Source organism: Microcebus murinus, chromosome 1 (genome assembly GCF_040939455.1).
Source record: "Microcebus murinus isolate Inina chromosome 1, M.murinus_Inina_mat1.0, whole genome shotgun sequence".
In the NCBI taxonomy this organism is placed as follows: Eukaryota; Metazoa; Chordata; class Mammalia; order Primates; family Cheirogaleidae; genus Microcebus; species Microcebus murinus.
Genome location: NC_134104.1, coordinates 64,442,282 through 64,469,269, shown reverse-complemented (window position 1 = coordinate 64,469,269; position 26,988 = coordinate 64,442,282). Strand labels below are relative to the sequence as shown.

The 26,988-nt window shown below is 38.6% G+C and overlaps 2 protein-coding genes across 5 annotated transcripts in view; one reads left to right on the top strand and one right to left on the bottom strand.

Moving 5' to 3' along the window:
• Positions 1 to 24,361, bottom strand: part of FAM162A (family with sequence similarity 162 member A) — a 29,762-nt gene extending 5,401 nt beyond the window's left edge. The window contains exons 1-3 of the mRNA XM_012780495.2: positions 24,205 to 24,361; positions 4,047 to 4,169; positions 369 to 477 (exon numbers count right to left, since the gene is read on the bottom strand). Of these exons, the coding sequence (XP_012635949.1) occupies positions 369 to 477; positions 4,047 to 4,169; positions 24,205 to 24,238 (266 nt within the window). The 5' untranslated portion in view covers positions 24,239 to 24,361. The remainder of the gene's footprint in view (positions 1 to 368; positions 478 to 4,046; positions 4,170 to 24,204) is intronic.
• The window catches only part of MIX23 (mitochondrial matrix import factor 23), a 56,307-nt gene that overhangs the window by 9,933 nt on the left and 19,386 nt on the right, over positions 1 to 26,988 (top strand). The window contains exon 1 of one of the 4 annotated variants that reach the window (XM_012780497.3): positions 25,211 to 25,311. The exons of 2 other annotated variants lie outside the window; for them this stretch is intronic. In XM_012780497.3, the coding sequence (XP_012635951.1) occupies positions 25,261 to 25,311 (51 nt within the window). In that variant the 5' untranslated portion in view covers positions 25,211 to 25,260. One more of the 4 variants, XM_012780499.3, reaches the window with a different exon arrangement.

Here is a 26,988-nt window from a genome sequence, read left to right as displayed (position 1 = left end):
TTATGCCTAAGGTTGAATACTCAAGTGGATTTTGTAGAATATACTTATTGTCACTGGTACCTAATTTATACACCCAAAGTAAAAACAAATTAATAAGCAGTCACATTTCTGTAACCAGGAGATGACATCAAACAATCAGTTGGGCAATTACCTGACAGTAGCTGCAATGTAACATACCAAGACATAGGTTTGCTAGCACTGTTTTTATTCCAAATACTTACTAAAAGACAAAATATTTAGAGAAGTGAAAAATGTTTTCAAACTTGGTTGAAAGGGTTGGAACAATCAGGAGTCAGAGGAATTGCTTTTCCCTTAAAACAGATCAGTGAGAACTGAAAGCTGCTTACAACCCTAAATTCAGCACTCACGTGACAGTCTCTGGGATTTCATCTTCCTTTTTGAAGCGACCTGACCATATCAGGATCTTTTTCTCCCAACTTGTGGGTTTGTGTAAAGGCACTCTGTGGCTGTAGGTGTCTATGAGAAAAACCAGACAAGAAATCTTACTTATTTCTTATTTGAGATCATGACTCTCAAATTTAGTAACAGAAAAATGCTGTTTATGCTTTTCAGCCAGTCACTTAACAGACACACTGAGAAACCTCAAGCTACTTATAGCTTTATTTGAGTGGAATTTCTTTGGATATCTCATTTTCCACGTGAGATTCGAAAATTCCATGAAGACTGAGGCAAAATAAAAGCATTATTTCCCAATATAAGCCCCACCCATTGAAAGCAGAAAGAACATCACAAAGATATGGAAGTAAGGATGAACTAAGAAGGGAACAGTGAGGAGCTTGTCTGCCTTCAGCAGAAAAAGAAAAAGGCAAAATCAGATTATAAAAGACCTTGAATATACCAGGCTTAGGAGTTTAGACCTGATTTGGGAACTATTGTACATTTTGAAGCAAGGAAGTTAATGTTTTGTGAAGATTAATCTGCATGATAGATGGATGGAAGAGAGAAAGGGGGATAGGGTAGAGTGGGCAAAAAGTCCAAATAGGAGATTGTAATACACGGGTGAGGTGATATAGTCTGAACAGGAATTACGGCAGAAGGAAGAGAGATGAAGTCAGTCTGAGGATGACTGAAAGAATTTAGAGACTGATTAAGTTGAGACAAAGAAGAAGAAATCATAAAGAACCTCAAACTTTTAGGACTAAGGCAACAGCAGTACTGTTAACCAAAACAAGACTATGAAAGGAACCAGTTAGGAAAGGAAAGAGCATGAATGCTATCTTAAGATTTGTGGAGTCTGAACGGAATTTATAATATCTGAGTTGCTTTCATTAAAAGGTTGGGAGTAGAAATAGACATCAGTGCAAAGGGAGAGCCAGTGAGTGACAAAGAGGAGCAGAAGGCCAACGGCTAAGCCTTGATGCATGACCCAAGAAAGAGGCAGCAGAGGAAAACAGAGTGGGGGAAGACAGATGAGCAAGAAAAGTACAGAATCAAAGACTGGAAGGTAGAAAGTCTTTCAAAGAAAGCAGAAGGCACTGAAGTTAAGGAGCAGAAATAGCTAGCAATCACAGAATGTCAGGGTTAAATGTGGCCTCCAAGGTTATCTCAACTCAACGTCCATCCACTGCCTACGTCTTTCCTGCAGACAAATCATCTCCTTGACTGTTACCGACATGTCACGTGCATTCCCACTGCCACATCTTTGCTTATGCTGTTCCTTTCGCCTAATCAGATGATAACAGCAAAAGGAACAGAAAAGTCATAAGAAAAAAAGTACAGAAAGAACCAAAGACAAGAAAACAGGTTTAGGACAGGTACAGTGGCTCATGCCTGTAATCCTAGCACTTTGGGAAGCCGAGATGGGTGGATCGCTCAAGGTCAGGGATTCAAAACCAGCCTGAGCAAGAGCGAGACCCTGTCTCTACTAAAAATAGAAACAAATTAATTGGCCATAAAAATATACAGAAAAAATTATGGTGATGCATGCCTGTAGTCCCAGCTACTTGGAAGGCTAAGGCAGAAGGATTGCTTGAGCCCAGGAATTTGAGGTTGCTGTGAGCTAGGCTGACGCCATGGCATGCTAGCCCGGGCAACAGAGTGAGACTATGTCAAAACAAAACAAAACAAAAACAGATTTAGAAGTATAGAAATAGTGCTGCTCTACTAGTCTTACCTTTTAATCCTTCAAGCACTTGGCACAATTCTCTTTATACTTTTTCTTTTTTAAATTTTAAGTAACACATACCCATTAAAGATAATTCAGAAAGTATAGATATGAAAAAGAAAAACATGGAGACTCTTCTTAATTCTACTGTCATTGTCATAGCATAGTCACTGTATTTCAATTTTGGTATGCTTCCTAAGTTTTATCCCCCTGAGCATAACCATATATGTATATATGTATATGTGTGTATGATTTTTAATTAATTAATTTTTTTTTTGGAGACAGAGTCTCACTTTGTTGCCCAGGCTAGAGTGAGTGCCGTGGCGTCCTAGCTCACAGCAACCTCAGTCTCCTGGGCTCAAGCGATCCTACTGCCTCAGCCTCCCGAGTAGCTGGGACTACAGGCATGCGCCACCATGCCTGGCTAATTTTTTCTATATATATTAGTTGGCCAATTAATTTCTTTCTATTTTTAGTAGAGACGGGGTCTCGCTCAGGCTGGTTTCGAACTCCCGACCTTGAGCAATCCACCCGCCTCAGCCTCCCAGAGTGCTAGGATTACAGGCGTGAGCCACCGAGCCCGGCCTATTTATTTTTTTTTAGAGACGGGGTCTTGCTCTGTTTTTATTATTTTAGGGATAGGGTCTTGCTATGTTGCCCAGGCTGGTCTCAAGCTCCTGGCCTCAAGCGATCCTCTGCCTCAGCCTCCCAAGGTGCTGGGGCATTCCTGGCTGTGTATGCAATTTGTGTGTATCATGTTTATGCTTACACACAATATTAAAAAAAAGTCTGTATCCTGCTTTATTCATTAACATTATGGTAAACATTTTCCATACTAGTACATGTTTATTTTTCTTTTCTTTTTTGAGATAGTGTCTCAATGTTTCTCTGGCTATAGTGCAGTGGAGTCTTCATAGCTCACTATAACCTCAAACTCCTGGGCTCAAGGGATTCTCCTGCCTCTCCTGAGTAGCCAGGACTACAGGCATGTGCCACCACACCCACCTAATTTTTCTCTTTTTTGTAGAGATGGGGTCTCACTCTTCCTCAGGCTGGTCTCAAACTCTTGGACTCAAGTAGTCCTCTTGCCTCTGCCTCCTAAGGTGCTAGGATTACAGGTGTCAGCCACCTTCCAGTACATAGCATTTATAAGCACCATTTCTAACAGCTGCATAATATCTCATCAAGTAGTTCTAATATACATTAACTAATTATTCCCTGATTATTGGATATTTAGATTTACTTATAATTTCCCATTATATATAAAAAATGGGAACACATACTCAAAGTTTTTTCCGTATGTAGTGATCATTCCTTGGAACAGATCCTGGAAGTGAAATATCAGCTCGAAGGGTATAAATATTTTTAAAATCTTGATAAATATCCTTTGGGAATGGTTTCTTTCCACTCACCAAGACCTGCCTGGTCCAAGTGTACTCCCATGAAGAAAAAACAGTAAAATATCACCTAGCACCCAACAGTTTATATATTATGCCCCCTTTTCTCATAGTGGTGACAGTGACAAGGGTTAGAGTTAGGAATAGGACTGGATGTGGCTGAAGTCAATGCCCATGCCAGAGCTTAGCCCTGGTTAATATTTTACCCAAAACATAATTTCTTAATTTGGTTCACCTTTGGGGTTCCTTAAAAGATCATTTCTAGACCACTATTTACTTTGGGGCATCAATACTCCTAGAGACAGCTCCAGTCCAACTGCTGAGGCAAGAAAGCGAGGAAAATGACAAATGAGGAAAATGAAATCATTATGTGTGTGTGCATAACCAATACAAGTACAATATGAGAGGCCTGCCCTACATGAAAATGTATAAAATAGGAACCCCTCTCTGTTAGGTTCTTTTGATTCCAAGTTGTCCTACTCATTGGGTGCTACCTACCCCATAAATGGAAAATAAAAACTTACGAGATGGAGCTCTGGAACTTTCCTGTGGTTTGGTGCAAAATCCATTTATTCTCTTCAAATCAGAGTTTCTGGTAAGCCTTAGAGATGAGGAAGCATCTCTTTCACATAACCTAAAACAACTTCCTAGAAAAGAGAGAAAAATATTTCACAGAAAGAAAATTTGATGTTTTCTCAAAATGAGAAATGCCTATAATTTATAAATTTCATTTATAAAAGTCAGCTCATTTAGAAAATGAACATACTATCCTATATGTAAAGTACATATACTATATTTAATGTGCTATATTTGGTTCTGTTTTAAAATATAAATGTTTTACTGATTAGAAAATTAGGAATTTATAATGTAAAAAGTTTATCTACTATAAATTTTATATAAGGACTCTTCATATATGTCTTATCATAACAGTAATGGCTCTGGTGGCAACATTATGTATTATGGCACCTGGGCTGTTTAGGTAAATATCAGCAACATCTCAGAAGTGATAAACCAGGTCACCAAGTTGCCAATACTATTCTGGTAAACTCTGGGCAGAGGGCTGCAGTGGCCAGCAAGTGGCTCTCGAAAGCCCGCTCATTCCAAGCCATAACAGAAATAAACTTTAGATGTAGTTATGAATTATGTGCTATTTAAAGACTATAAATGGGATTTTTTTACAGTTAGTTTAAATAGGTGCACAAATTGAATATGGTTGATGCTTCCTGAGTTTCTTTAAATCTACAGTCTCCCCTCCCTTTTAATTTTTTTTTTCTTGTCATTCATTTGTTGAAGAAACTATGTCATTAATCCTATAGAATTTCTCTCATTTTAGATTTTGCTGATTGCATCCCCATGGTGTTATCTTACATATTCCTCTAACAACTTTATTTCTTATAAACAGATTTTTGAGGCTTGATAAAATTCAGGTTAGAGTTTTTAGCAAGAATATTTCATAGATGGAACTATGTACTTCATACTGCATCACATCAAGAGGCATATGTCAATTTTGTCTCTTTTTTTGATACTAAGATTAATAAGTAGATGCTATCAGTCTGATTCACCCCTTATAAAGTTCCTTATCAACTTTTCGTGTTAATGTTTTTAGCAAACAATGGTGATTGTTACTTGGATCCATTATTTCATTAGGGGTTGCAAAATGATCGTAATCTTTTTCACATCAACTACTGTTTTTTTTTTGTTTTTTTTTTTTTGAGACAGAATCTCACATTGCCCAGGCTAGAGTGAGTGCCATGGTATCAGCCTAGCTCACAACAACCTAAAACTCCTGGGCTCAAGCAATCCTTCTGCCTCAGCCTCCTGAGTAGCTGGGACTACAGGCATGTGCCACCATACCCGGCTAATTTTTTCTATATATATTAGTTGGCCAATTAATTTCTTTCTATTTATAGTAGAGACAGGGTCTCGCTCTTGCTCAGGCTGGTTTTGAACTCCTGACCTTGAGCAATCTGCCCTCCTTGGCCTCCCAGAATGTTAGGATTACAGGCGTGAGCCACTGTGCCCGGCCCACGTTAACTATTAACTACTTGGTTATCCTAAGATATAAGTCATAGAGGAAATATGGAATAAATGCTTGATTTTTTCCCTTTATTTACCATTTTCCAAATGAACAAACTGGTTTTCTTGCAACTTCAACAAATGATCTTTTGTTTGAAGGTAACATAAGGAACTCTTGCATTTGAACACATAATATGCTCCAGCCCATTTCAATTATTCCTTTTAATGCTCAAATATTCCCATCTTTAGTCACTGAGAACCCTTCTAAGTTGGCTCTTGAGTCCTTTCAACATATGCTCAGTGGTTATTGATAGCTTCCTTGCTTTCTAACAAGATGTTCCAGACTCATTTAAATGTTTCCTGGCCCTGACTTGGAATCACACATTTTCCCAAGGAGCTCTGGTTCCTTTAAAAAGGAAATGTTTTTAGAGATCCTAGAGGGAGGCTCATTTTTGTCACTGCTTCTAAGCCTTTTCAGTAAATGAAGCTAGGAAATACATACTTTCAGAAAATAAATAAATACATTTAAGAAAGTGGTTTCAGTTAGCAGTTTTCACCTTGAGCTTTAGCATGAACAATTTTAATTAATAAGTCAATAATTAATCAGAATTAAAAGCAGAAATCCCCAGAAATAGTTTTTAATGAGGGTGGGAGAAAAGGAAAGTAATTCTGAGTATGGGGGTTGTGCACGAGATACCAGATCTGAACCCCAAGGTCCTTGGATGTGGGAGAATGGAACCGAAACGAAAGCTGGAAAGGCAAGGCACCAGTGGTAAATCTGACCAAGGCCCTGGCACTACATGATGCTCTGGATGCCCAAGACTTGTGTCTAATGCAACAACAGTGTGCCCTCACAGCTTTGTGGTTAAAGCTAATTTGCTAGAGGATAAAAAGACTGTACCTCTGAAGTTCCAAAGTTCTACTTGGGTGTCCAGAATTTGGACCAATAAAGGGAGGTGAGGAAGTAGAATCAAATATGGTTACAGAGGTGTTCCTCCCAAAGATGGGGAAAAACATTATTTCCTCACTTTTCTCCCTTGCTGTTAAAAAAAACACAAAAAACAAACTTTTGAACATAACAATTTAAAAGATACTACTGTGGACTTCTCATGGGATTATATTTGTGTCTGTGTTAAGATTTTCAAATAATACTTGTATTGATACATAATGCCCTATCATAATGTTCACTCTTTTAACACATACAATTCAGTGGTTTCAAGTATATTCAAGTTCTGTATTCATCACTATTATCTAATTCCAGAAGACTCTGATCACCCCAGAAAGAAACCCTGAATACATTAGCAGTCACTCCCTGTTTCCTCCTTCCCCCAACCCTAGGAAACCACTAATTTACTTTTAGTCTCTATGGATTTGCATATTCTGGACATTTTATATAAATGCAGTCATATGATATGTGGCCTTCTGTGATTGGCTTCTTTTACTTACTATGACATTTTCAAGGTTCATCTATGTTGTAGCATTTATCAGTATTTGATATCTTTTAACTGACAAAAATTATTCTATTGCATATATATATATACACACCAGATTTTGTTTACAATTAGTCAGTTGATGGACATATGGGTGGTTTCCGCTTTTTGGCTATTATAAATAATGCTGTTATAAACAGCATTTGTGTATAAGTTTTTGAGTGAACATATATTTTCATTTTGGGGGGCATATACTAAGGGTGAAATTGCTGGGTTATGTGATAACTCTCTATTTAATCACTTAACTACAAGACTGTTTTCCTAGTGGCTGCAACATTTTATATTTCTTTTTCTTTTCTTTTCTTTTCTTTTCTTTTTTTTTTTTTTTTTTTTTTTGTGATAGAGTCTCATTTTGTTGCTCAGGCTAGAGTGAGTGCCGTGGCGTCAGCCTAGCTCACAGCAACCCCAAACTCCTGGGCTCAAGCAATCCTCCTGCCTCAGCCTCCTGAGTAGCTGGGACTACAGGCATGTGCCACCATGCCTGGCTAATTTTTTCTATATATATTAGTTGGCCAATTAATTTCTTTCTATTTATAGTAGAGATGGGGTCTCGCTCTTGCTCAGGCTGGTTTCGAACTCCTGACCTCGAGCAATCCGCCCACCTCAGCCTCCCAGAGTGCTAGGATTACAGGTGTGAGCCACCGCGCCCAGCCAACATTTTATATTTCCATCAGCAATGTATGACGGTTCCAATTTCTTCACATCCTGTCCACATTTGTTATTGTCTATCTTTTAGATTAAAAACATCCCAGTAGGTGTGAAGTAGCATCTCACTGTGGTCTTGATTTGCATTTCTCTAATGAATAATAATGAGGAAGCTCTTTTCATGTGCTTAATTGGCCATTTGTATATCTTCTCTGGGGAAATGTCTATTTAGCTCCTTTGCCCATTTTTTAAACTGAGTTATTTGTCTTTTTATTGTTGAATTGTAAGAGTTCTTTCCTTATCTCATACATGATTTGCAAATATATTCTCCCATTCCATGAGTTGTCTTTTCACAATCTTAATGATGTCCTTTGAAGTACAAAAGTTTTTAATTTAGATAAGATTCAGTATATCCATCTTTTGTTGCTTGAGCTTTTGATAGCATATGTAAGGTCACAAAGCTTTACTCCTACATTATCTTCTAAGAATTTTATAGTCTTAATTCTAACAGGTCTATGATCCATTTTAAGTTAATATTGGTATATTGTACATGGAAAGGATCCAAATTTGTTCATTGGCATGTGGACATCTAGTTCTCCCAGTACCATTTGTTGAAAAGACTATTCTTTCCCCCACTGAATTGTTTTGGCACAATATAGAAAATCAATTGACCATAAATATGAGAATTTATGTCTGGAGTCTCAAGTCTATTCCACTGATGTATAACGCCTATCCTTATGTCTGTACCACACTGTCTTTTTTTTTAAAAACCTCATTCTAGAGTCTGTAGGCACATTGTTTTGATTATGACAGCTTTGTGGTTAAGTTTTGAAACTGAAGTATGAGTCTTCTAACTTTGCTCTTGTGTTTGTTGTTGTTAAAGATTAGTCTGCCTACTTGAATTTCCTCATGAATTGAAGATCAGCTTGTCAATCTCTGCAAGGAACCTCGCTGATATTTGTTTAGGATTGTGTTCAATCTGTATATCAATTTGAGGAATACTGCTATCTTAAAAATATTAAGTTTCCCAAACTGTGAACATGGGATGTTTTTCCATTTATTTGGGTCTTCTTTAGCTTCTTTCCATAGTTTTGCAATTCACAGAGTACAAGTCTTATACTGCCTATGTTATTCTTTTTAATGCTATTATAAATGGAATTGTTTTTCTTAATTTCATGTTCAGATTATTTATTGTCAATTTCTCTTGTATGCTACAAACTTGTTCAACATTCAGTGTAATGGGGCTATGTGTGTATTCCTTAGGATTTTCTATATACATGATCATTTCATCTGGTGATAAAGGTAGTTTTACTTCTTTTCTAATCTGGTGCTATTTATTGTTTTACCTGCCTAAATTTCCTGAATAGAACATCCAGTATGGTGTTGAACAGAAATGTTGAGAGTGGAGTTCTGGAAGAAAGCATTCAGTCTTTCACCATTAAGTTAGCTGTTAGCTGTTAATTTTTTCCTTTATCACACTGAGGAAGTTTCTTTTTTTTCCCTAGTTTCTGAGCATTTTTATAATGAAGAAGTGTTAGATTTTGTCAAATGCTTTTTGTGTCTAGTGAGGTTATTATGTGTTTTTGTCCTTTATTCTATTAACATGATTAATAATGTTGAGTGACGTATTATCCTAACCTTGCATTTCTAGGATATATCTCAGTTGGTAAGGGTGTATAATCTTTCATATGTTGTTGGATTCACTGTGTAGTATTATTAATATTTTGAGGATTGCTGCATCTGTATTCCTAAGGGATATGGGTCTGTAGTTTTCTTGAGATGTCTTTGATTTTGATATCAGGATAATATGGCCTCATAAAATGAGTTGGGAAGTGATCCCTCTTTTTCTGTATTTTGGAGGTTGTAAAGGATTGATTTTAATTTTTTTTTAAATGTTTGTTAGGATTCACCATTTAAGCCATCTGGGCCTGGGCTTCTTTTAGGGGGGAAGAATTTTAGAATTACTAATTCAATCTCTCTACTCATTAGAAGGCTTTTCAGATTTTTTATTTCTTCTTGACTCACTTTTGGTAATTTTTGTATTTCTAGAAATGTGTCCATTTCATCTAGTTTATGTAATTTTTGGGCATACAAATGTTCATAGTATTTCTTTATATTCTTTGTGTGTTTGGCCACAGAAGTCTCTGTTTGATTATCTTAGTGGTTAGCTAATAATTGGAGAGACTTCCTTAAATGCCTTCCACCAATAAGTTTGTCAGCCTTTGCCGAAGTGCTCTGTGTGCATGCTGGGGCATGTCTTCTACCCTCTGCCAGGCAGTTTGCAGTGCTGCCTTACCCTTCCACTCCTGCTTGTGCAGAGACTCAATGTAAGGTGAGGGTTTAGGACTTCTTAGGTCTTTCCTGGAGCATGTGCACAACCTTACACATATTACATCCCAGAAATATGTTACAGATGTCAGAATGGACATCTCATTCCCTAGCTTTTCCTTTTAAATATTTTCCTTTGCTTATTTGACCCAACTGTTATCACCCTCTCTATCTAAGTAAAACAAGTGCTATTGATGGTTTTCAACAAATGCCCCAAGGAAAAAGCTGTTTGTACTGAATAAGCTCTGAGTCAGGTGAAAAAAACACAGGCTCTATGAGTGGGGTTTTCCAGGAAATCGTCAGGTCAGAAAGTAACAATTCTTTGGAGCTGCAGGTTTGGGGAAGCTCCAAACCTATTCTGCCTTCTTCAGTGCCTGCTAGGCTGCTGATTTTCATAGCTACTGTGATTATGAGGCTGTTGGTTTTCAAAGCTACTATGAAGCTGAAAAGGCGATAGGAATAAAGCAAGTTAAAACTCCAGAAGACATGCTGTTCTGACCCACATCACATCGTGCCAAGCCCCTAGGTTATTTTCCAGAGCTCTGAAAAAGTTGACTTTGACAATTTCTGGCAGTGTTATCACTGTTTTTTAGATAGGAATGGATTTTAAGAGGTCTTTACTCTTGACATACCAGAAGTTGGAATCTCTATTTGTGGTTACCTGCAATCCATCTCTTTCATAAGAGGCCTCATTTTATTTCAGTTTTCGAGGGCTATAATCCCAGATAGCTTTGCCTGTATCCAGGTAAACACAGTATCAGTGCCACCTAGTGGCAGCAAGTGTACACTATAAGGAAAGTAGATAAATTACAATTGCTCTCAGTTTGTTTCCTCATTTTAAATATAGAAAATGTAGTACTTACTTCACCAAGGCTGATTTGGGGGTTAAATGGAAAAACAAACATAGGAGTATCTGGTAAGATTCTGGAAACATCGCAGACTCTCTAAATGTTAAGTTCATTTTTTTGAAACATTATTTAAAACGTTAGTCTTCATAAAGCACTTCCACAGTACTTTTCAATTTTACCCCAAAGGTGGTCAGATTTTCTGACAAAGGTTATGCAGTTATGAGGGCATGGAAAAAGTCTGTGAAATGCTTCGACAGTTTTCATAGCACTCAGGATTAAGACAAAATTATTTAATGCTATGATTCTCAAACTTTAGTGCATATCAGAATCCGCTGATGTCTTTGTTACAACACAAATCACCAGGCTGCCTACCTCCAGTTTCTGAATCCATAGTTCTGGGGTGAAGGCTGGGAATTTACATTTCTAACAAGTTCCTTGGTGATGCTGCTACTGCTTGTTCTGGACTATACTCTGAGAACCATTAGGGTATTCTTCCCCTTAAACTGTGATTAAATATACATAAAATTAACCATGTTAGCTTTTTTTTTTTTTTGATACAGAGTCTCATTCTGTTGCCTGGGCTAGAGTACCGTGGCATCAGCCTAGCTCACAGCAACCTCAAACTCCTGGGCTCAAGCGATCCTCCTGCCTCATCCTCCAGAGTAGCTTCAACTACAGGCATGCGCCACCATACTCAGTTAATTTTTTCTATATATTTTTAGTTGGCCAATTAATTTCTTTCTATTTTTAGTAGAGACAGGGTCTCGCTCTTGCTCAGGCTGGTTTCAAACTCCTGACGTTGAGCAATCCACCCATCTCGGCCTCCCAGAGTGCTAGGATTACAGGCGTGAGCCACTGTGCCTGTCCCATGTTAGCTATTTTTAAGCATACAATTCAGTGGCATGAAGTACATTCACACTGTTGTGCAACCACTGCTACCATCCATCTTTTGGACTTTGCCATCTCCCCAGAGAACCACTGGTTTAGTGTGACCTACAATGGGAATGCTGTCACATTTCTCCTCTTTGGCAGGCACTTAGAAAGGAACAGGGTTAACTGGCAGCAAGATAGAAGGAATCTGCTCTCTAAACAGAAAAAGAATCAATAATTATTTCCTTAGATAGCTGCCCATCCCCATCCCTCTTAATTAGAATGAAGGCAGTTCAGGGGAACAGAACAGAATAGAGGCAGTTTAGGAGAACAAAAGACAAGTTGCCTCTCAGCTCAATTTAGGAAATAATAAAGCAAAAAATGTTACCATGTACACCTACTCACTATCAGTCACATATAAATGCATGTTGGAGATACTCATTTACTCAACAAATAATAATTAAGCCCCTACTATGTGCCAGGCACTGTTTTAGGCAACACACAAAATAGATAAAAATTTGTATCAGTAGAACTTACATTCTACTGGAGAGTTACATATATGTTAGATACTAAGTGCCAAAAAGAAAAAAAATAAACAATGGGGGACATGAAGTGTGCCTTCAGAATGGGGTATATATGTGGAATTTTAGATAGGGATGTTCTCTTTGAGTATGTCACTTTTGAAGGAAGTAAGGGAGCTAGCTATGCAGCTATCTGATGGAAGAATATCCCAAACAGAAAGAATAATAAATGCAAAGGCCCTAAAGGTGGTTTTAGGGCCCACAAAGAGGAGGCCAGTGTGGCCAGAACAGAATGACTAATGGGAAGAGAAGTAGAATTGATGTCAGAGAGGTACCTGAGGTCAAGGTAGGAGGTAGGGACTTACAGACATTAGATGTTTAACTACATCAGAAAATATCTCCCAACTTTTTCTTACTGCAACTTCATACTGTATGCAAATAATGTTTACCTCCCTACAACATAAATGCTGATAAATATGATCTTATTATATACAATAGAAATAATAGACCAATGTAAAAATAATTTTTAAAAATGCTATCACTAAAAAAATGTCTAAAGTGCTTGATGTGGTCTTGGTTTTTATCCTGCAATTACAGCAAAATGAAAGCATCAATAAGTTTTAGTAAGTTTAGAAGACCTTCATTTTCTATCTCAAAGAGATAGAATATATTGCCCCAGACATCCAGGCCAGAAATTTTCCATCTTCTGGTAGATCATAATTAAAAACATACAAATCAAAACAAAAACAGCCCTTTAACCTTCTGGCTACACTTGCAGCTTGTCCCTGACTGACCAGTTCTGTGTCCCCAGGGCTCTAGCAGGAAGTCAAGATGAAGCCTCACAGCTGTCTCTAAGGGACTGGCAATTAGCTTGTTAATCATATATAGAGGTTCTCAAACTATAATATGTATCAAAATCACATAGAGGATTTGTGATACAGATTATTGGACCCTATTGATTTAGTAGGTGTGGATGGAGCCTGAGAATGTGCAGTTCTAACAACTTCCCAGGTGACGCTGATGCTGCTGGTGTGGGGACTCATAATTTGAAAACCAGTGCCTTTAGAAGTACTGTTGCTAGCTGGAGGCTGTAGTGGGTCAGCCAGGATGAGGCTGGATGAAGTATTGGCTATTCTCCTGGTAGTCCTCTCTTTTCTATAAATATCCTTTCCAACCCCATGATAAACAGTGGCAAGAGGTGGGGATGCTTTTATTTTCTCAGAATCTTTCACGATCTTCCTAGAGATAATTGTCAGTGATGCAACCTGGGACGTGACAAATCTCTGGGAATCAGTGATAATAAATGAAGACTCAATAAATGTTGGAGGAAAAGGGGGCCTTTAGAAGATTATCTAATCTAGTGTTTCTTAACCGATTGTCAAACCAATTGTTAGGTGTGTAGCAAGTAATCTGTTGCTAGCTATGAAGCTGGCTAATGATTTACTTTAAAAAACACACACACAGCATTTGTCAAAACCCAAAAAACTGTACATTACAAAGAACTTTAACAGACGCAAATTTTAAAATATAAACTAGCATGTTGGGGGATACATACATGTATTTGCCAGCTTTACTCACCAGAAGGCCCTGGAATCAGTAACACCTCAGTTGCAATGAACATGCCTAGCACCCAGATCTTGGTTTCTAAATACCATTTTCCATTCTCCTTGGAGAAAAATGGCTGATTTTACATTGGGACTGAGAAAATACAAGAGCCGGGAACATCTTTTAGAGCCAGAAAGTAAGAAAGTGTTAAAAACACACACACACACACACACACAAAAGGATGAGAGCATGTAAAGGGACACAGGAATTGATCTAAACTGGAATAATCTGAACAAGAAAATAAATTATGTAGTAACGGTAATAGTTATAAACCCAAGGTATAAAATATATGAGTCCATACTCACATAAATAACACAGGATGAATGAATGAATAGGGAGAAGAATAAATTTTCCTTCCAGAAAAACTCCAAATATATGTAGATACTCCTCTCTTGAATTCCTTAGTCCCTTTAAGTGTGGGTTGGACTCAGTGACATACTTTCAAAGAATATAGAAATGGAAAAACAGTAACTTTACAGGAGAGAAACAACTAGTCAAGGTTAAAATTACCAGTCCCAAATAATGTGGACAGCATGTACCATTTAATATGATGGGATGGGAAGGGCACTTTATCTCTGTGCTATTTATTCTTCTCTAAAACTCATAACCCTAGTCATGGAAAAATATGAAACAAACCCAAATTGAGAGACATCCTACAAAATAACTGGCTAATATTCCTCAAAACTGTCAAGTTCATGAAAATTAAAGAATGTGAAACTGTCACAGACCAGAAGAGACTAAGGAGATAAAACAATTAAATGCAATGTGGTTTCCTGGGATTGGATCCTGGAACAGAAAATGGGTATCACTGAAATAACTGCTTTAGTTAATAGTAATGTACTAACGCTAATTTTTTTAGTTTTGACAAATGTACCATGGTTATGTAAGATATTAACATTACAGAAAACTGGATGAAGGGTATACAGAAGTCTGTACTATCTTTGCAACTTTTCTGTAAAATTATTCTAGAATATATTTTTAATAACATGGGTACTTGCATTTTAATTATGTCTTGTTTTTACTTTATATTTATCTTATAAATATTTTGTATTTACTTGATATTTAATATGAAAAAATTAGAATTTGACAGTATCTCTGTAAAAATGTCACTTTCACTCGAACTTCAATATACTTCTGGAATGAGAGGGAGAAGGAGGAATGGGTTACAGTAGGAGATGTGCCCAATTCAGGATAGATGAAGAACATGCAGGTGAAGTGTTCCTTGTGGAAATGAGATGAGAAAATGACACTTGATGGTATTCACCTTGTCATACTCTAAGACCTTGCTATTCTCAAGTGTGGTTGATAATCACCTGGGAGCTTGTTAGAAATGCAGACTCTCAATTCCCACTCAAGACCTATGAAATTTGAATCTGCAATTTTAATGATATCCAAGTGATTCATATGAACATTATATTTTGAGAAACAAATAGACACCCATATTCATTCAACAGTTTCTGAGTATTTACTGCCAGAAACACAAAGACCAATAGTGCATATTCTAAAGTCTAGAACAGTGCTATTCAGCTTCAGCTAGGAGCTTCCCAGAAATGCAAATTATTTTTTTTATAGGCCTTCCAGGTGATGTTTACACATAATAAAGTTTGAGAAGCACTGCTCTGAAAAAATGGATTTCAAACTTTGCATATTGGAATCACCAGAGTACCTTAAAAAAAAAAACAACCAATGTACAGGCCCAACCCAGACTGATTAAATTCCAATTTCTGGGAGCAGGACTCTGGCATCAATATTTTCAAAAAAGATTCCCAAGCGATTCTAATGTACTGCCGTGTTTGAGAAACACTCTTTAGCACAACCAGTTGGGAGACCCTGTTGAACCCAGTCTATGTAAATGATTGATCAGGGTATACCTGCAAAACTTAATACCTGTGTTTCAGGCTGGGTTCAAAATCCCTCTTTTCAACAGATAATACGCTGAAAAGAAGCTCTGCTTTATCTCTAACTTCTGCACATCAATAATATATAATTTATTACTTTGAAAGTTTGGAATTCCTATAGAGTATATTAAAATACGCCCAGCTTTCAGATTTTAGAGCATGTAGTATCTAACACACTGCTTAGTACCTGAAGACATGCAGTATAAATTGGTCTACAGTCTTACCTTCTCATACCCCTCAGAAAAAAGAGATTTTATCTCACATCCTTCCTCCACAGCACCTGGCTGCCCCTCATGGGTAAATACAGTGTCTGATTATCTCACAATGAATGGCCAGAGCCCAAAGAGCTGATCCTACTGCACTGATGTGAGACTGCTCAACCTTCTCATTTCCTTTTCCTAATGTTCCAGAAGGCCAGAGGCTACTGTGACCCTGGCTGGAAAAAGTAGCTGTTTCTGGGGCAACAATATTCCTTTCCCATGGAAAGATTTAGTATTTAGATTAACCCACAAATGCATATTTAATCCTCTTAAAATGGAAATAGGGTATTGCTAATACTATAATGTTTGCTTTGATAGGAAAGGGCAACTTTAAGGAAACAACTTTGAAGGTTTTAAGTCTCAGGAGAAAAAAAGCTAGATGAATAGTTATCCTGAGGATACCCAAGTCCATATACAGTCATCCTTCAGTATCCATGGGGGATTGGTTCTAGGACGTCCTTGCAAATACCAAAATCTGCAGATGCTCAACACCTTTGAGCACTGTATAAAATGGCATAGTATTTGCATATCACCTATGCATATCCTCCTATATACTTTAAATCATATCTAGATTACTTATACCTAATACAATATAAATAGTCTATACTATATTTTTAAAATTTGTATTATTGTTATATTTACTTGTTTTTTATCGAGGTTGGTTGAATCTGCAGATGCAAAATCCATGGATACAGAGGGCCAACTGTATATACACCAATCAGTACCGCATTTTGTAATCTAATGAAATTGTATGTGAAATGTTTGTAACTGCTCAGTAGACTAAGCAGAAAAAAGAATGATTAAATTATGGTAATTATGTTGTTTAGGGAAATTGGAGCTCTCATTCCCACCTGGAGCTCACTCAGAATAGAGAACCACTGATTTAATTCCACATTAGAATCAAAGCTGGGCTGCCATAAAAGCTGACCACAAATAAACAAAAGACCGAATCTGAAATACTAACTTGCTCTGGGCCTTTCCATGACCAGACCTGAGTGGCTTGAAATCTCCTGTGTGCAGCTATACTGACAGGGATGGATTTTTTCTGCCTTCAAATGCTGATTTGCTCTGCTCTTGTAAGTGACATTGTGGATCTGTCTGCCAGACAATCCACACTTACAAACCTAACTACCAAGCCAGTGAGGTTCATGCTGAATCTGGGACTCAGAATCCAAGTGATGATATTGGCCTAACTTGCTCTGGCTCTGGGTATTGTGGCTATCCGTGCTTCCCCACAGTCAAGAGTCCTTTTCTCTGCCATACCCCCAAAAAGGCTTTGCCAAACATACAGAGCAGTTCTGAGCAGGGAAATGACAGTAACTGGTGTCCTAGGAAGATAAATCTGAGTGCGGAACACAAGACCAGGCCTTGGTAAGGGCAGATGTGGGGGGTAAAAGGAGCAGGAGTGGGAATACATGGGCATGGAAACCTCCTGTTAGGTAGTGTCACAACACTAGTTCCTGGGTTGTGTAAAGGAAATAAGACAGCTGTGGTAACGGAGAAGACCTGCCTGACATGTGAAAAATACTCTGGAGGAAAAATGGGCAAGACAGATTGACACTGAGTTTTTGTGGGCTGGCTAGACCCCTAATCACCACTTGTAACATTGTTTCTACATGGAAAAAAAACCCTTTCAAAGTTTAAAAAACCTTGTAACCCAACCAGTTTTCAAGTCAGGGGGAGACTACTTTTCCCCTGGACTCCTTAGTAGTCTGTTAATGGGAAATCCTTAAAAAAAAAAAGTCTTACAATTCTATGTATCTAGGTGGTCAAACCACAGTGAAATGGGCACCCCTTGGCGACCGTTTTTCCTCCCATCAACATTCCAGCCCACAAAGGCCATGCTCAACAATGGCTATTTGAAACTTTCTAGGCCTTAGTTGTTGACCTAAGAGAATTGTGACAGAAACAGATTCCCTCCCTCCATCTGCTTTCTCATCCTTCCCTCTCACGCTCAGAAGAACACCAGTCCTCCTTCATTCTGAACCAGTCAGCCCTTCCATCTGTGATCCCTCTCCTGAGGAATGTTGTACCAAACTTATCACAACCTCTAGTTCCTGATTTTCCACTGCCTTTTCCCTGCCAAATATGTCCCCCATCTTTAAAAACAAAACCAAAAAACTTTAAATTATAAAAGTAATACTCATTACAGAAAATGTGACAGCTAAAAAAAAGTATGAAGAGCACTCATCATTAGGGATAACCTGTATTTCTTTTGAGACATTTTCCTACACTTATATACAACATATACATTTTTCATAATCAGATAGTACTGTATCTTCCTTATGTTGCAAATACTTTCCACTATTTTTTTTTCTTTTGGAAACAGGGTCTCTCTCTATTGCTTGAGCTAGTAGTGGCATAGTGGTGTTACCATAGCTCACTGCAACCTCAAACTCTTGGGTTCAAGTGATCCTCCTCCCTCAGCTTCCTGAGTAACTAGGACTACAGGTGTGTACCACCGTGCTCAATTTTTTTTTTTTTTCATAGAGATGGGGGTCTTGCTGTGTTGCCCCAGCTGGTCTAGAGCTCCTGGCCTCAAGAGATCCTCCTGCCTCAGCCTTCCAAAATGCTAGGATTATAGGTGTGAGCCCTGAATTTAATTATTCCCTAAAACTGGATTTGCTTCTTATTTTCCACTACTACAAATGTTTCAAATGAACAGTTTTCTACATAAATCTTTGATGGTATTTCTGATTATTTTCTTAGAACAAAATCCTGGCAGTGCAGGGTTAAAGAGTATGAACCCTTTTAATGTTCTTTATATATATATAACAAAATACTTTCCAGAAAGGCTGAACCAATTTACACTTCCACCAGTACTTGATAAGAATTTCTGTCTCATTATGCCATAGTAACACTGAGAGTCCACTATGTTGGACAAAACATTCACTTGTTCTCGACAGGTCCTATAAATAAAATACTAATCTCCTTTCTTTCATAGCTCTAATGATTAAATAGTGGCACGTATTTACTACCTTCACTTCACCACCCACATTTTATTTTGCTACAGTGTTTCTTTCGCCAATCACTTGACTAAAATTGCTCTAATAACATTAGATCTCTTTCTACTCATACGAATACATTTTTAGATCCTCATCATTAGTCCTTTTGACTCTACTCTTCCCATCTTGGTGGCCATTTGACTCCATGATCTCATCCTTCTACAAGCATTCAATTCCTCCTTACATCATACCACCACATTTTCTCCAATCTTCATCTCCAATCTTTATGATCTATCTTCTTTATTATTATTTTTTTAATTCTTTTTTTCAACAAAGTGGTAGCTAGGTCTATCTTCTTTAATGTCCTCTTTGACACTTCCTATTACTTACACTATGTCAGGCCTCCAAAGTTCAGTCCTTGCCACTGTTCTGTGCTATTCTCTGGAAGGACTCCTCCATTCTAACAATCAGATCCACACTAATTGCTCCCATATCTTTATCTCCATAACTTTACCTTTCCTTTGTCCTTAGTTTTTTGACTGAGAGGTACCATCATCACCTGTAACTCCACACCACCTACGACTCAATAATGCACTATATTCTCTGCCAAACTAACACAAATGGTATTTCTGATTATTTTCCCAACTTTCTTATTTCTGACAATGGGGCACCAATTCTGCAGGCCTGAACACCCAACAACTTGTCTTTAAGACCATCCTTACTCAATGCCTCCAAACTCACACCAATAATTTCTTCAAGACCTAGATGTATTCCTTTGTCGTTTCCATCAATACCTCATGTATCAACTACTATAACATCTTCATAGGTAGCAGCAATTCAACTTGTACACAGTTGTCTTGTTCATTTTCCAGAAATGTTTATTACTTTTCCTGCTTAATGCTTTTTTTGTTCAAATTCATTTGGTCCAAACTCCTCAAAAGACCACACTTTATCTCCTATTCCCTCCTGATCAAAATCCAAGGTAATCTTTCCTCCCTCACACTGTCTTCAGACTTATTACCACCCTACCTGTGCTCATGTTACTCTCACACCCCCCTTTTGGTTCAACCCTCCAACTGATAATCTTAACTTAAAGCATTCTCTGAATTCTTGAAGCCAGTGGTGTCCTGGCTCTTGAGATGGAGCCCAAGATGTCCTGATTTGTACTGTTTGCCAATAAACGTCACCATAGCAAATTTTAAGCTACCAATGTAATGTCACTGATTGTGAAATTAGGAAAAAATGTGCACAAGGACAGTAGGAACTGGCTCCAGGGCACCACAGCAGCACTTATAACCTGCTCTGTAATCTATAATTTTATATATACTGTTTTCTATAGGGTTTGTAGGTGTATTATATAGGTTTGTTTGTTCATTGCAATAAACTGGCCCTAGGAATTGGGGCAGTCCATCATTCATTTTAGAGCTTTCACAGCTCTACAGGGTGCCCATTGTGTGCTCAATAAGCAGGCAAGGCCTGGAGAGGGGTGATAAGCAAAGCCAAAGATGGGGATAGTTAAAATGGGCATGTCTTCATTTAGGGTAGGTTAGCAAGAACAAACAAAAAGAACAATGAAGGAGCAGAATGTAGTGGAAATAAAATCAGAATTGGAGCCAAAAGGATACTGGTTATGTCCCAGTTTCCTATGTGTGTGATCTTTAGCAAGTCAATTCCCTTCCTGGCCCTTAAGTTTCCTCATCTGTAGAAACTAGAAACTAGGTGACTGGGTTATCTACCTTCCAAGATATCTCTAGACTCTAATGCTCTGGGATGTGGGTTAAATTGACAAGGAGACAACCTATAGTCCAGTGGTCCCCAACCTTTTTGGCACCAGGGACCAGTTTCATGGAAGACAATTTTTCCAAGGATTCAGCGTAGGGGGAATGGTTTCAGGATGATTCAAGTGCATTACATTTATTGTGCAGTCAACTGTCTCTGCTAATAATAATCTGTATGTAAGCTGCTCACCAGTGCGATCATCACCATCCCAGCTCCACCTCTGATTATCAGGCACTAGATTCTCATAAGGAGCATGCAAGCACAGTTTACAGTAGTGTTCGCACCCCTATGGGAATCTAATGCTGCTGCCTATCTAACAGAAGGCAAAGCTCAAGCGGTGATGTGAGTGATGGGGAGTTGGTGTAAATACAGATGAAGCTTCGCTCACTTGCTCACTGCTCACATCCTGCTGTACGGCCTGGTTCCTAAACAGGCCACAGACTGGTACTGGTCTGTGGCCCAGGGGGTTGGGGACCATAGCCATAGTCCATTGTATTGGTTAAAAATAATGATAATAAATTCATTTTAATATCTGACCAGTCAATACAGTTGAGGGCAACAAAACTGTTCTGAAGATGTGAAGAAACCTTCTTGTAAGGCCATTTCATTCCTTTGATCTAATGATCATTCTGTGGAAAGATACAACATCCTGAAAGTTATATCTATTTTATTCTACTTTCAGGAGAAAAGAGACAGAAAAACCCACCTAATATCTGCAGCATGTTCCAAAATATTTCCTAGTGCCCCTCATCCAAAAAATATGTATTGCCTATCTACTATCAGCTGGACACTGATAAATGGTAAGGATTTAGTTTAAAAAAAAAAAAAAAGCAGATCCAGCCAGTCTTTACCCTCATGGAACCCACAGTAGTGTGGGTCAATAGCCATTTCATTCCTAGTCACCTGTATCAGTGCTTTTTAACTTAAACAGCGTGAACTCCTCTGAGCAGCAAGCTATGGACCCTCTCAGAAACAGGTATGCAATAACAAAAATTTGAGTATAACTTGAGAGGTTCACAGGACCTTTCCATTGTGGAGGTATACAACTATCATAAGTTAACAATGTTGACCTGTTACCTACAAAACAATAAACAAATTCAAGCTCATAAAAGCGTATATTCTGTTTGCTATGTTGTGTTTGCTAAGGGAGTATAGCAAAGATTTCCAAAAGAAACTAAAAGAAAAGTTCTATCATTTAACCCTTTGCACTCGCTTGCTTTTTCTCGATTCCTTTATTCTACTCGAGATTTAATTTTTTAAATACCCCAGAATAATAAATACTGGAGTTTCTTTTCGTACAAACTTATTTATTTGGATTTTTTTATATTTCAAATTATTGATATATTCAAAGAGTAACTTTAATCTCTATAATTTTTCATGGTGTGAGCTGCTACCGATGCTGTGTTGAGTCACACTCGACATCCTAGTGCAAAGGATTAAGTTTTGATTATATGAAATTTCATTTACCTAAAGTATCTTATTCCAAATAATATTCTGGATAAGTAAGGTACGCCTAGATTATGTTTCTATTTGATCTACATAATTCCTTTGGTTAAGGCTGCTTATTGGTCCCCTTTCTTGAAAAACCATTTGCACGTGAATGTGTACTTCCATTTCACAAATAAATCTGCATTTCATGACTCTTCCATTTCACATTAATGCAACCTAACTAGTCATGACAAATTCATACACATACATATCCTGAATAAACAACTTGAACAATATCAAAGAGCACAAATTCTAAAATTAGAAGACACCAACTCCTCTTCTGGCTCTAACATTTTCTGGCAAATCATTTAAGTCTCTGACCTATGTTTCTTCATTTATAAAGTGGAGATGGAATAAAACTTACCTCTGAGGGCTGCTATGAGAAATCAATCAAATAAAATAATGCATATGAAAGAGTTTAGCTATAAGATGGGCAAAAGTGGGTAAAAGACACAGCAGATTGTTTGGAGTTGCTTACAAAATATCAGATTCACAGATCATTTGGAGGGAGGTGCTCATGTAACACCCTTAGTGTGCTATTAAAATTTTTCTATCTGAAAAAAAGTGTCCTTAAATTGCTCAAGGATTGTTTTGGTTAACTGCACAATAGTGAAGTTCTTAAACATGAGAAGATAAATTACTTACAACACACTCAGTCTTAGTTGCAGATATTAAAGTCCATTTTAACTTTTTCACAGAGCAATGATTCTTTCACTTGCCTTGTTGAAAAGGTTTATAATAGTTAACAGGATGTACATAAAGATTTTAGGTGAATTAGTTTGATGAAACTGACAAAATAAATAGTATGAAGGCTTTTCTTTTTCAGTGGAGCAGGTGTTTACTTTTAAAGGAAGTAAATAATACTCTTCAGTTTGAAATACATTTTCCAGTTTATTCTCCACTGAAACACATGATAAGCCATGGAAAGGAAAACTTTTTTTTTTTTTTTTGGTTATGTATCCAACTTGTGAAACAATCTAGCATTCTGGGTTTTTTTTTTTGGCATTATTTCATTTACATTTACAATGTACATTTATGTTATTTCAAAACCAAGCTTGGGGCTATTCTTCCTTTAAAAATTGAATTAAACAACTTTTTAATGATGTGGTACCATGGAACAAAAAGATCATTACATCTTATCAAATCTCATGAAGTTGACCACACCTTTATCAAATCTCATGAAGGTGACCCAAAGAGTGAACTGCCTCGGTATCTAGAAAAAAGTCAAGATGGAAAAAAAAAGAGAATATTTCTTAAGAATGGGCAAAAAGAGAAAAAGAAAAAAAGCCAAGGTGCCAGCACTCTGATTCCTACTAAGCCAAGGCTATGCTAGTTTTCCCAAGAAGGCAAATTAAGCTCTCCTTATCTGACTTCAAAATGCCTATCACATAAATGTCAACTACCAAAACAAACTGCAGATCCTGCAATTACATAACACTTTCCTCCAAGAAATTCAAAGCACTTAATTGCAGAAATGTTTAAGAGTAATGCATCCCCCATTTTAAGAAAACAAAACAATTATTCCCTAAGACCTTAAATCCCTTGACTAATCAGACACTTAATGAGTGGGAAACTCCAGACTCGAGGATTTCTGAGACCTGGGATAAATTCTTGAGATGAGGGGGAAAGGGGAAAGAGGGGAAACTCACGCAGAGCAAATGATGGGGGAGGTTAGGGAGTTCCAGGAATGGCAGGTGCATTAAAGACTGAGCTCAGGGGAGGCTGGGGACAGGGATAGAGGGAAGGGAGGGAGGAAAGGCCCGTTAAGTTGGTGGGAGCTGGGTGGATGGAGAACCGGCTGCAAGATTTAACTCCATGCCTGCCTCCAGTGTCTGCTCAGTCCTTGTTCTCGCCCATTATTGCTCCTAAGCGGGTAGGATTCCGAGCAACCTGGGCAGAGCAACTCCCGGGCCTGGGAAGGCCGCAGGATTCCCATCCCCAGCGGCCAGGCGGGCTCCCTTCCCTCCCTCAACCCGTCCTACGTCTCACCTGCCGCCAGGCGCAGGCTGCGGAGGCTCCCCATTGCCGCCTACTCCGCCGACCAGCACAGAACCGCGCGGGGCCCTGGTGGCGCTGGTGCGCGCAATGTCACGCAGCGCTGGAGTGGGAAGGGCACGGGCGTGCTGGGGGCGGGGCGTGCACGACGCGGGGGCGGACCCGCGTCACGTGCAGGCGTGCGGGACGTGCGCGACGTGCGCGACGCGCGGAGGACGCGGGCGGTACCGCGCCTTGCCCCTTGGGCGCCGCGCCCGGCCGAGCTGTGGGAACGGCCCTGTGCAGCGTGCGGTCCGTGCGCCTTCCCCTTATTACTCCCTGGTGCTCGGAGTTCCTGTTTAAATAGAAGAAAAAATGTAGAACTTTTGTGAGCTGTGAGCTCCCCAAATACACTAGATAAGTCAGTGTGTCAGCATACTGTTCCTCCAGTGTTTTCAGTGAATATTCTTTTATCAAAAACATAATTAAAGTGGCCCTATTTTTTGTTGACTTTTGAGTATCCCTGAGCCTACGCAGAGAAAACAACGTGTATGTTTTCCATCTTGCTATTTATTTTCTAAAAATATTTTATTTCCACCTCTACATACCTAACTCCACCCATACCCACCCACCTACACTGCCAGAAATGCCCTTTTTATCTTGACATTTCTTAGTGGTCCCAAATTCTTAATGAACAAGACCTCCTTGCTCTCTAAGGTCGGAGGTGGGGGTGGGGTGGGTAGACACTGGAGTGAGAGGGGTTAGCAAGGCCTTCCTAGATTTTCCTCTCGGAATGACCTGGTTGGTGTGACCAGAAAATTGTTTCCCTTTTGTAAGAAGATGGGATTGGAGTTAATGGTCCCTTCAAGTTCTGACAATCTTTGATCCATGCATGTGGGCCACTTGCAGGAGGGCACGTTAAAGGAGTTAGAGTGAAAAGCAGGACAGCAGGGTTACACCTTCGATGTGGCTGGGGATCACGGAGAAGTCAAGCCTTGCACTCAGGCGGCGTCCCAGACACCTTTGCTCCGCGGTGATTGGCCGGCAGCGGGGTCCTCGCGTTTGTCCAATATGGCGGCGCCCAGTGGCGGTGTGAACTGTGAGGAGTTCGCTGAGTTCCAGGTGATGGGGTTTTCCTCATGTGGCAGGCGTGTCCCTCCTTTTGTCCCCAGACCCTATTCCCTGCTCTAGGAGGGAGTATGGACCAGTTGTGAGAAAAGCGGGCAGTTCAGGGCTTTATTTGTAAACCAGCGGAGGTCATGGGGGGCGCTGGTTTGGCCTTAGAGAAGGAGGTTGCTCCGTGAAGGGAGGGAGAAGGGGGTCATAGTTCTTCCTGCGCCGCGCAGGCCTTGACTGGGAAATTCTGGGTAGTTCCGCGGGGATAAAGCCGAGCTCTGGCTCTGAGGGTAAGGATTGTAACGATTTTGTAGTAACTGAACTCAGTTCCCAGCCTCTGCCATTCCTCTTCCACTTTTAAGTTGAGCTTTTGTGGGAGAGAAAAAAAGTGAAGGAGAGCTTATTTACTTAATAAAGCAAACACTTGGCACAATTTATTATTTTTGTGGGAGAGGTCTTTTGGAAGTTTCCAGAGGGGATTAATTCTAATACCTGCTTCTGTCTAGTTACAGAACTGAATTCAAAAATCATGACCTTAAAAATATTGAGTTTTTAGCTAACGAAAAATATTGAAAAATAATTTCATGTGTCATTGACCTATGTTTAGTAAGCTTTGTGCTGCTAACGGTTTGAAAGTAGTGATGTTCTTGAAGATAATCTCAACAGACTGAATTATTTGACAGATAGCATTTGGCCAAAGTAGTTTATATGGGGTCTTTTCACCATTGTTTGCATCCTCTTCACCACCTCAGTTGCTCTTCTAGATCAGAACAACAGCAACCAACCTCATACGCCATCAGAGTGCCCAATAAATAAATACAAATACTTGTAAAATTTTTAATAGGAAAGAAAAAGACTGTTGGATTCAAATTATACGGAATATTTAAGGTTAATACACCCATTTGTGGCCTTGGCCTTGTCACTTCAGTACTGTGACATAACTTGAGTTAATGAGCTCATAATTTAGCAATGGTAGTCTTAAGGTCAATGGGAAAGAGTACTGATTAGGGAAATTAATATTCTGGGTTTAGGACTGTATCCGCCATTAACAGCTTTGTGACCTTGTGCTAATTAACTCCTTAGGGAATTAACTTGGATCTGTAAAAAAGATTGTTTTAAGTAACATTTAAAGCTGTTTCCATGTCTATAGTTATTCGAATCTGTGAAATTAAATGTCAAAGGATCGCTTTAAGCTGTTAAAACATCCCAGAGTGCTTAAAGAACTGTTTGATTTTTATTTTGCATGGTCAGATAAAATGTAAGTGGGTCAAAAGCTAAACTGTCTTGCCTAACCATTCCATTCACAGAGATAATGTATATTAAAAGGTCATAAAATGAGTCTTAGTCAGACGGTCTGGTTTTACACATCAGGCCTTGGCACATTGTTTAACCTCTTTGTAAATGGGCATACTACCTTAGGCACACAAAAACATAAATGAAGATGTTATAAAAATGTAAAATTTTACTATAACGTTTAGATTTAGTAGGGATATAAAACATGGAGAAGATATTGAAAAAATGAATAAAATGCTATGAGAGTTTAGAGAGAAATAAGTCAAGAGATGGAAATTGAGTTGGGCCTTAGGTAGACAGAAACCAGGGTACTTCTAGGCAGAAGCAGTAATATATAGGCAAAGTTTTTATGTATTTGAGGGTAATAGAAAATAAGTATTGCTGGAATAC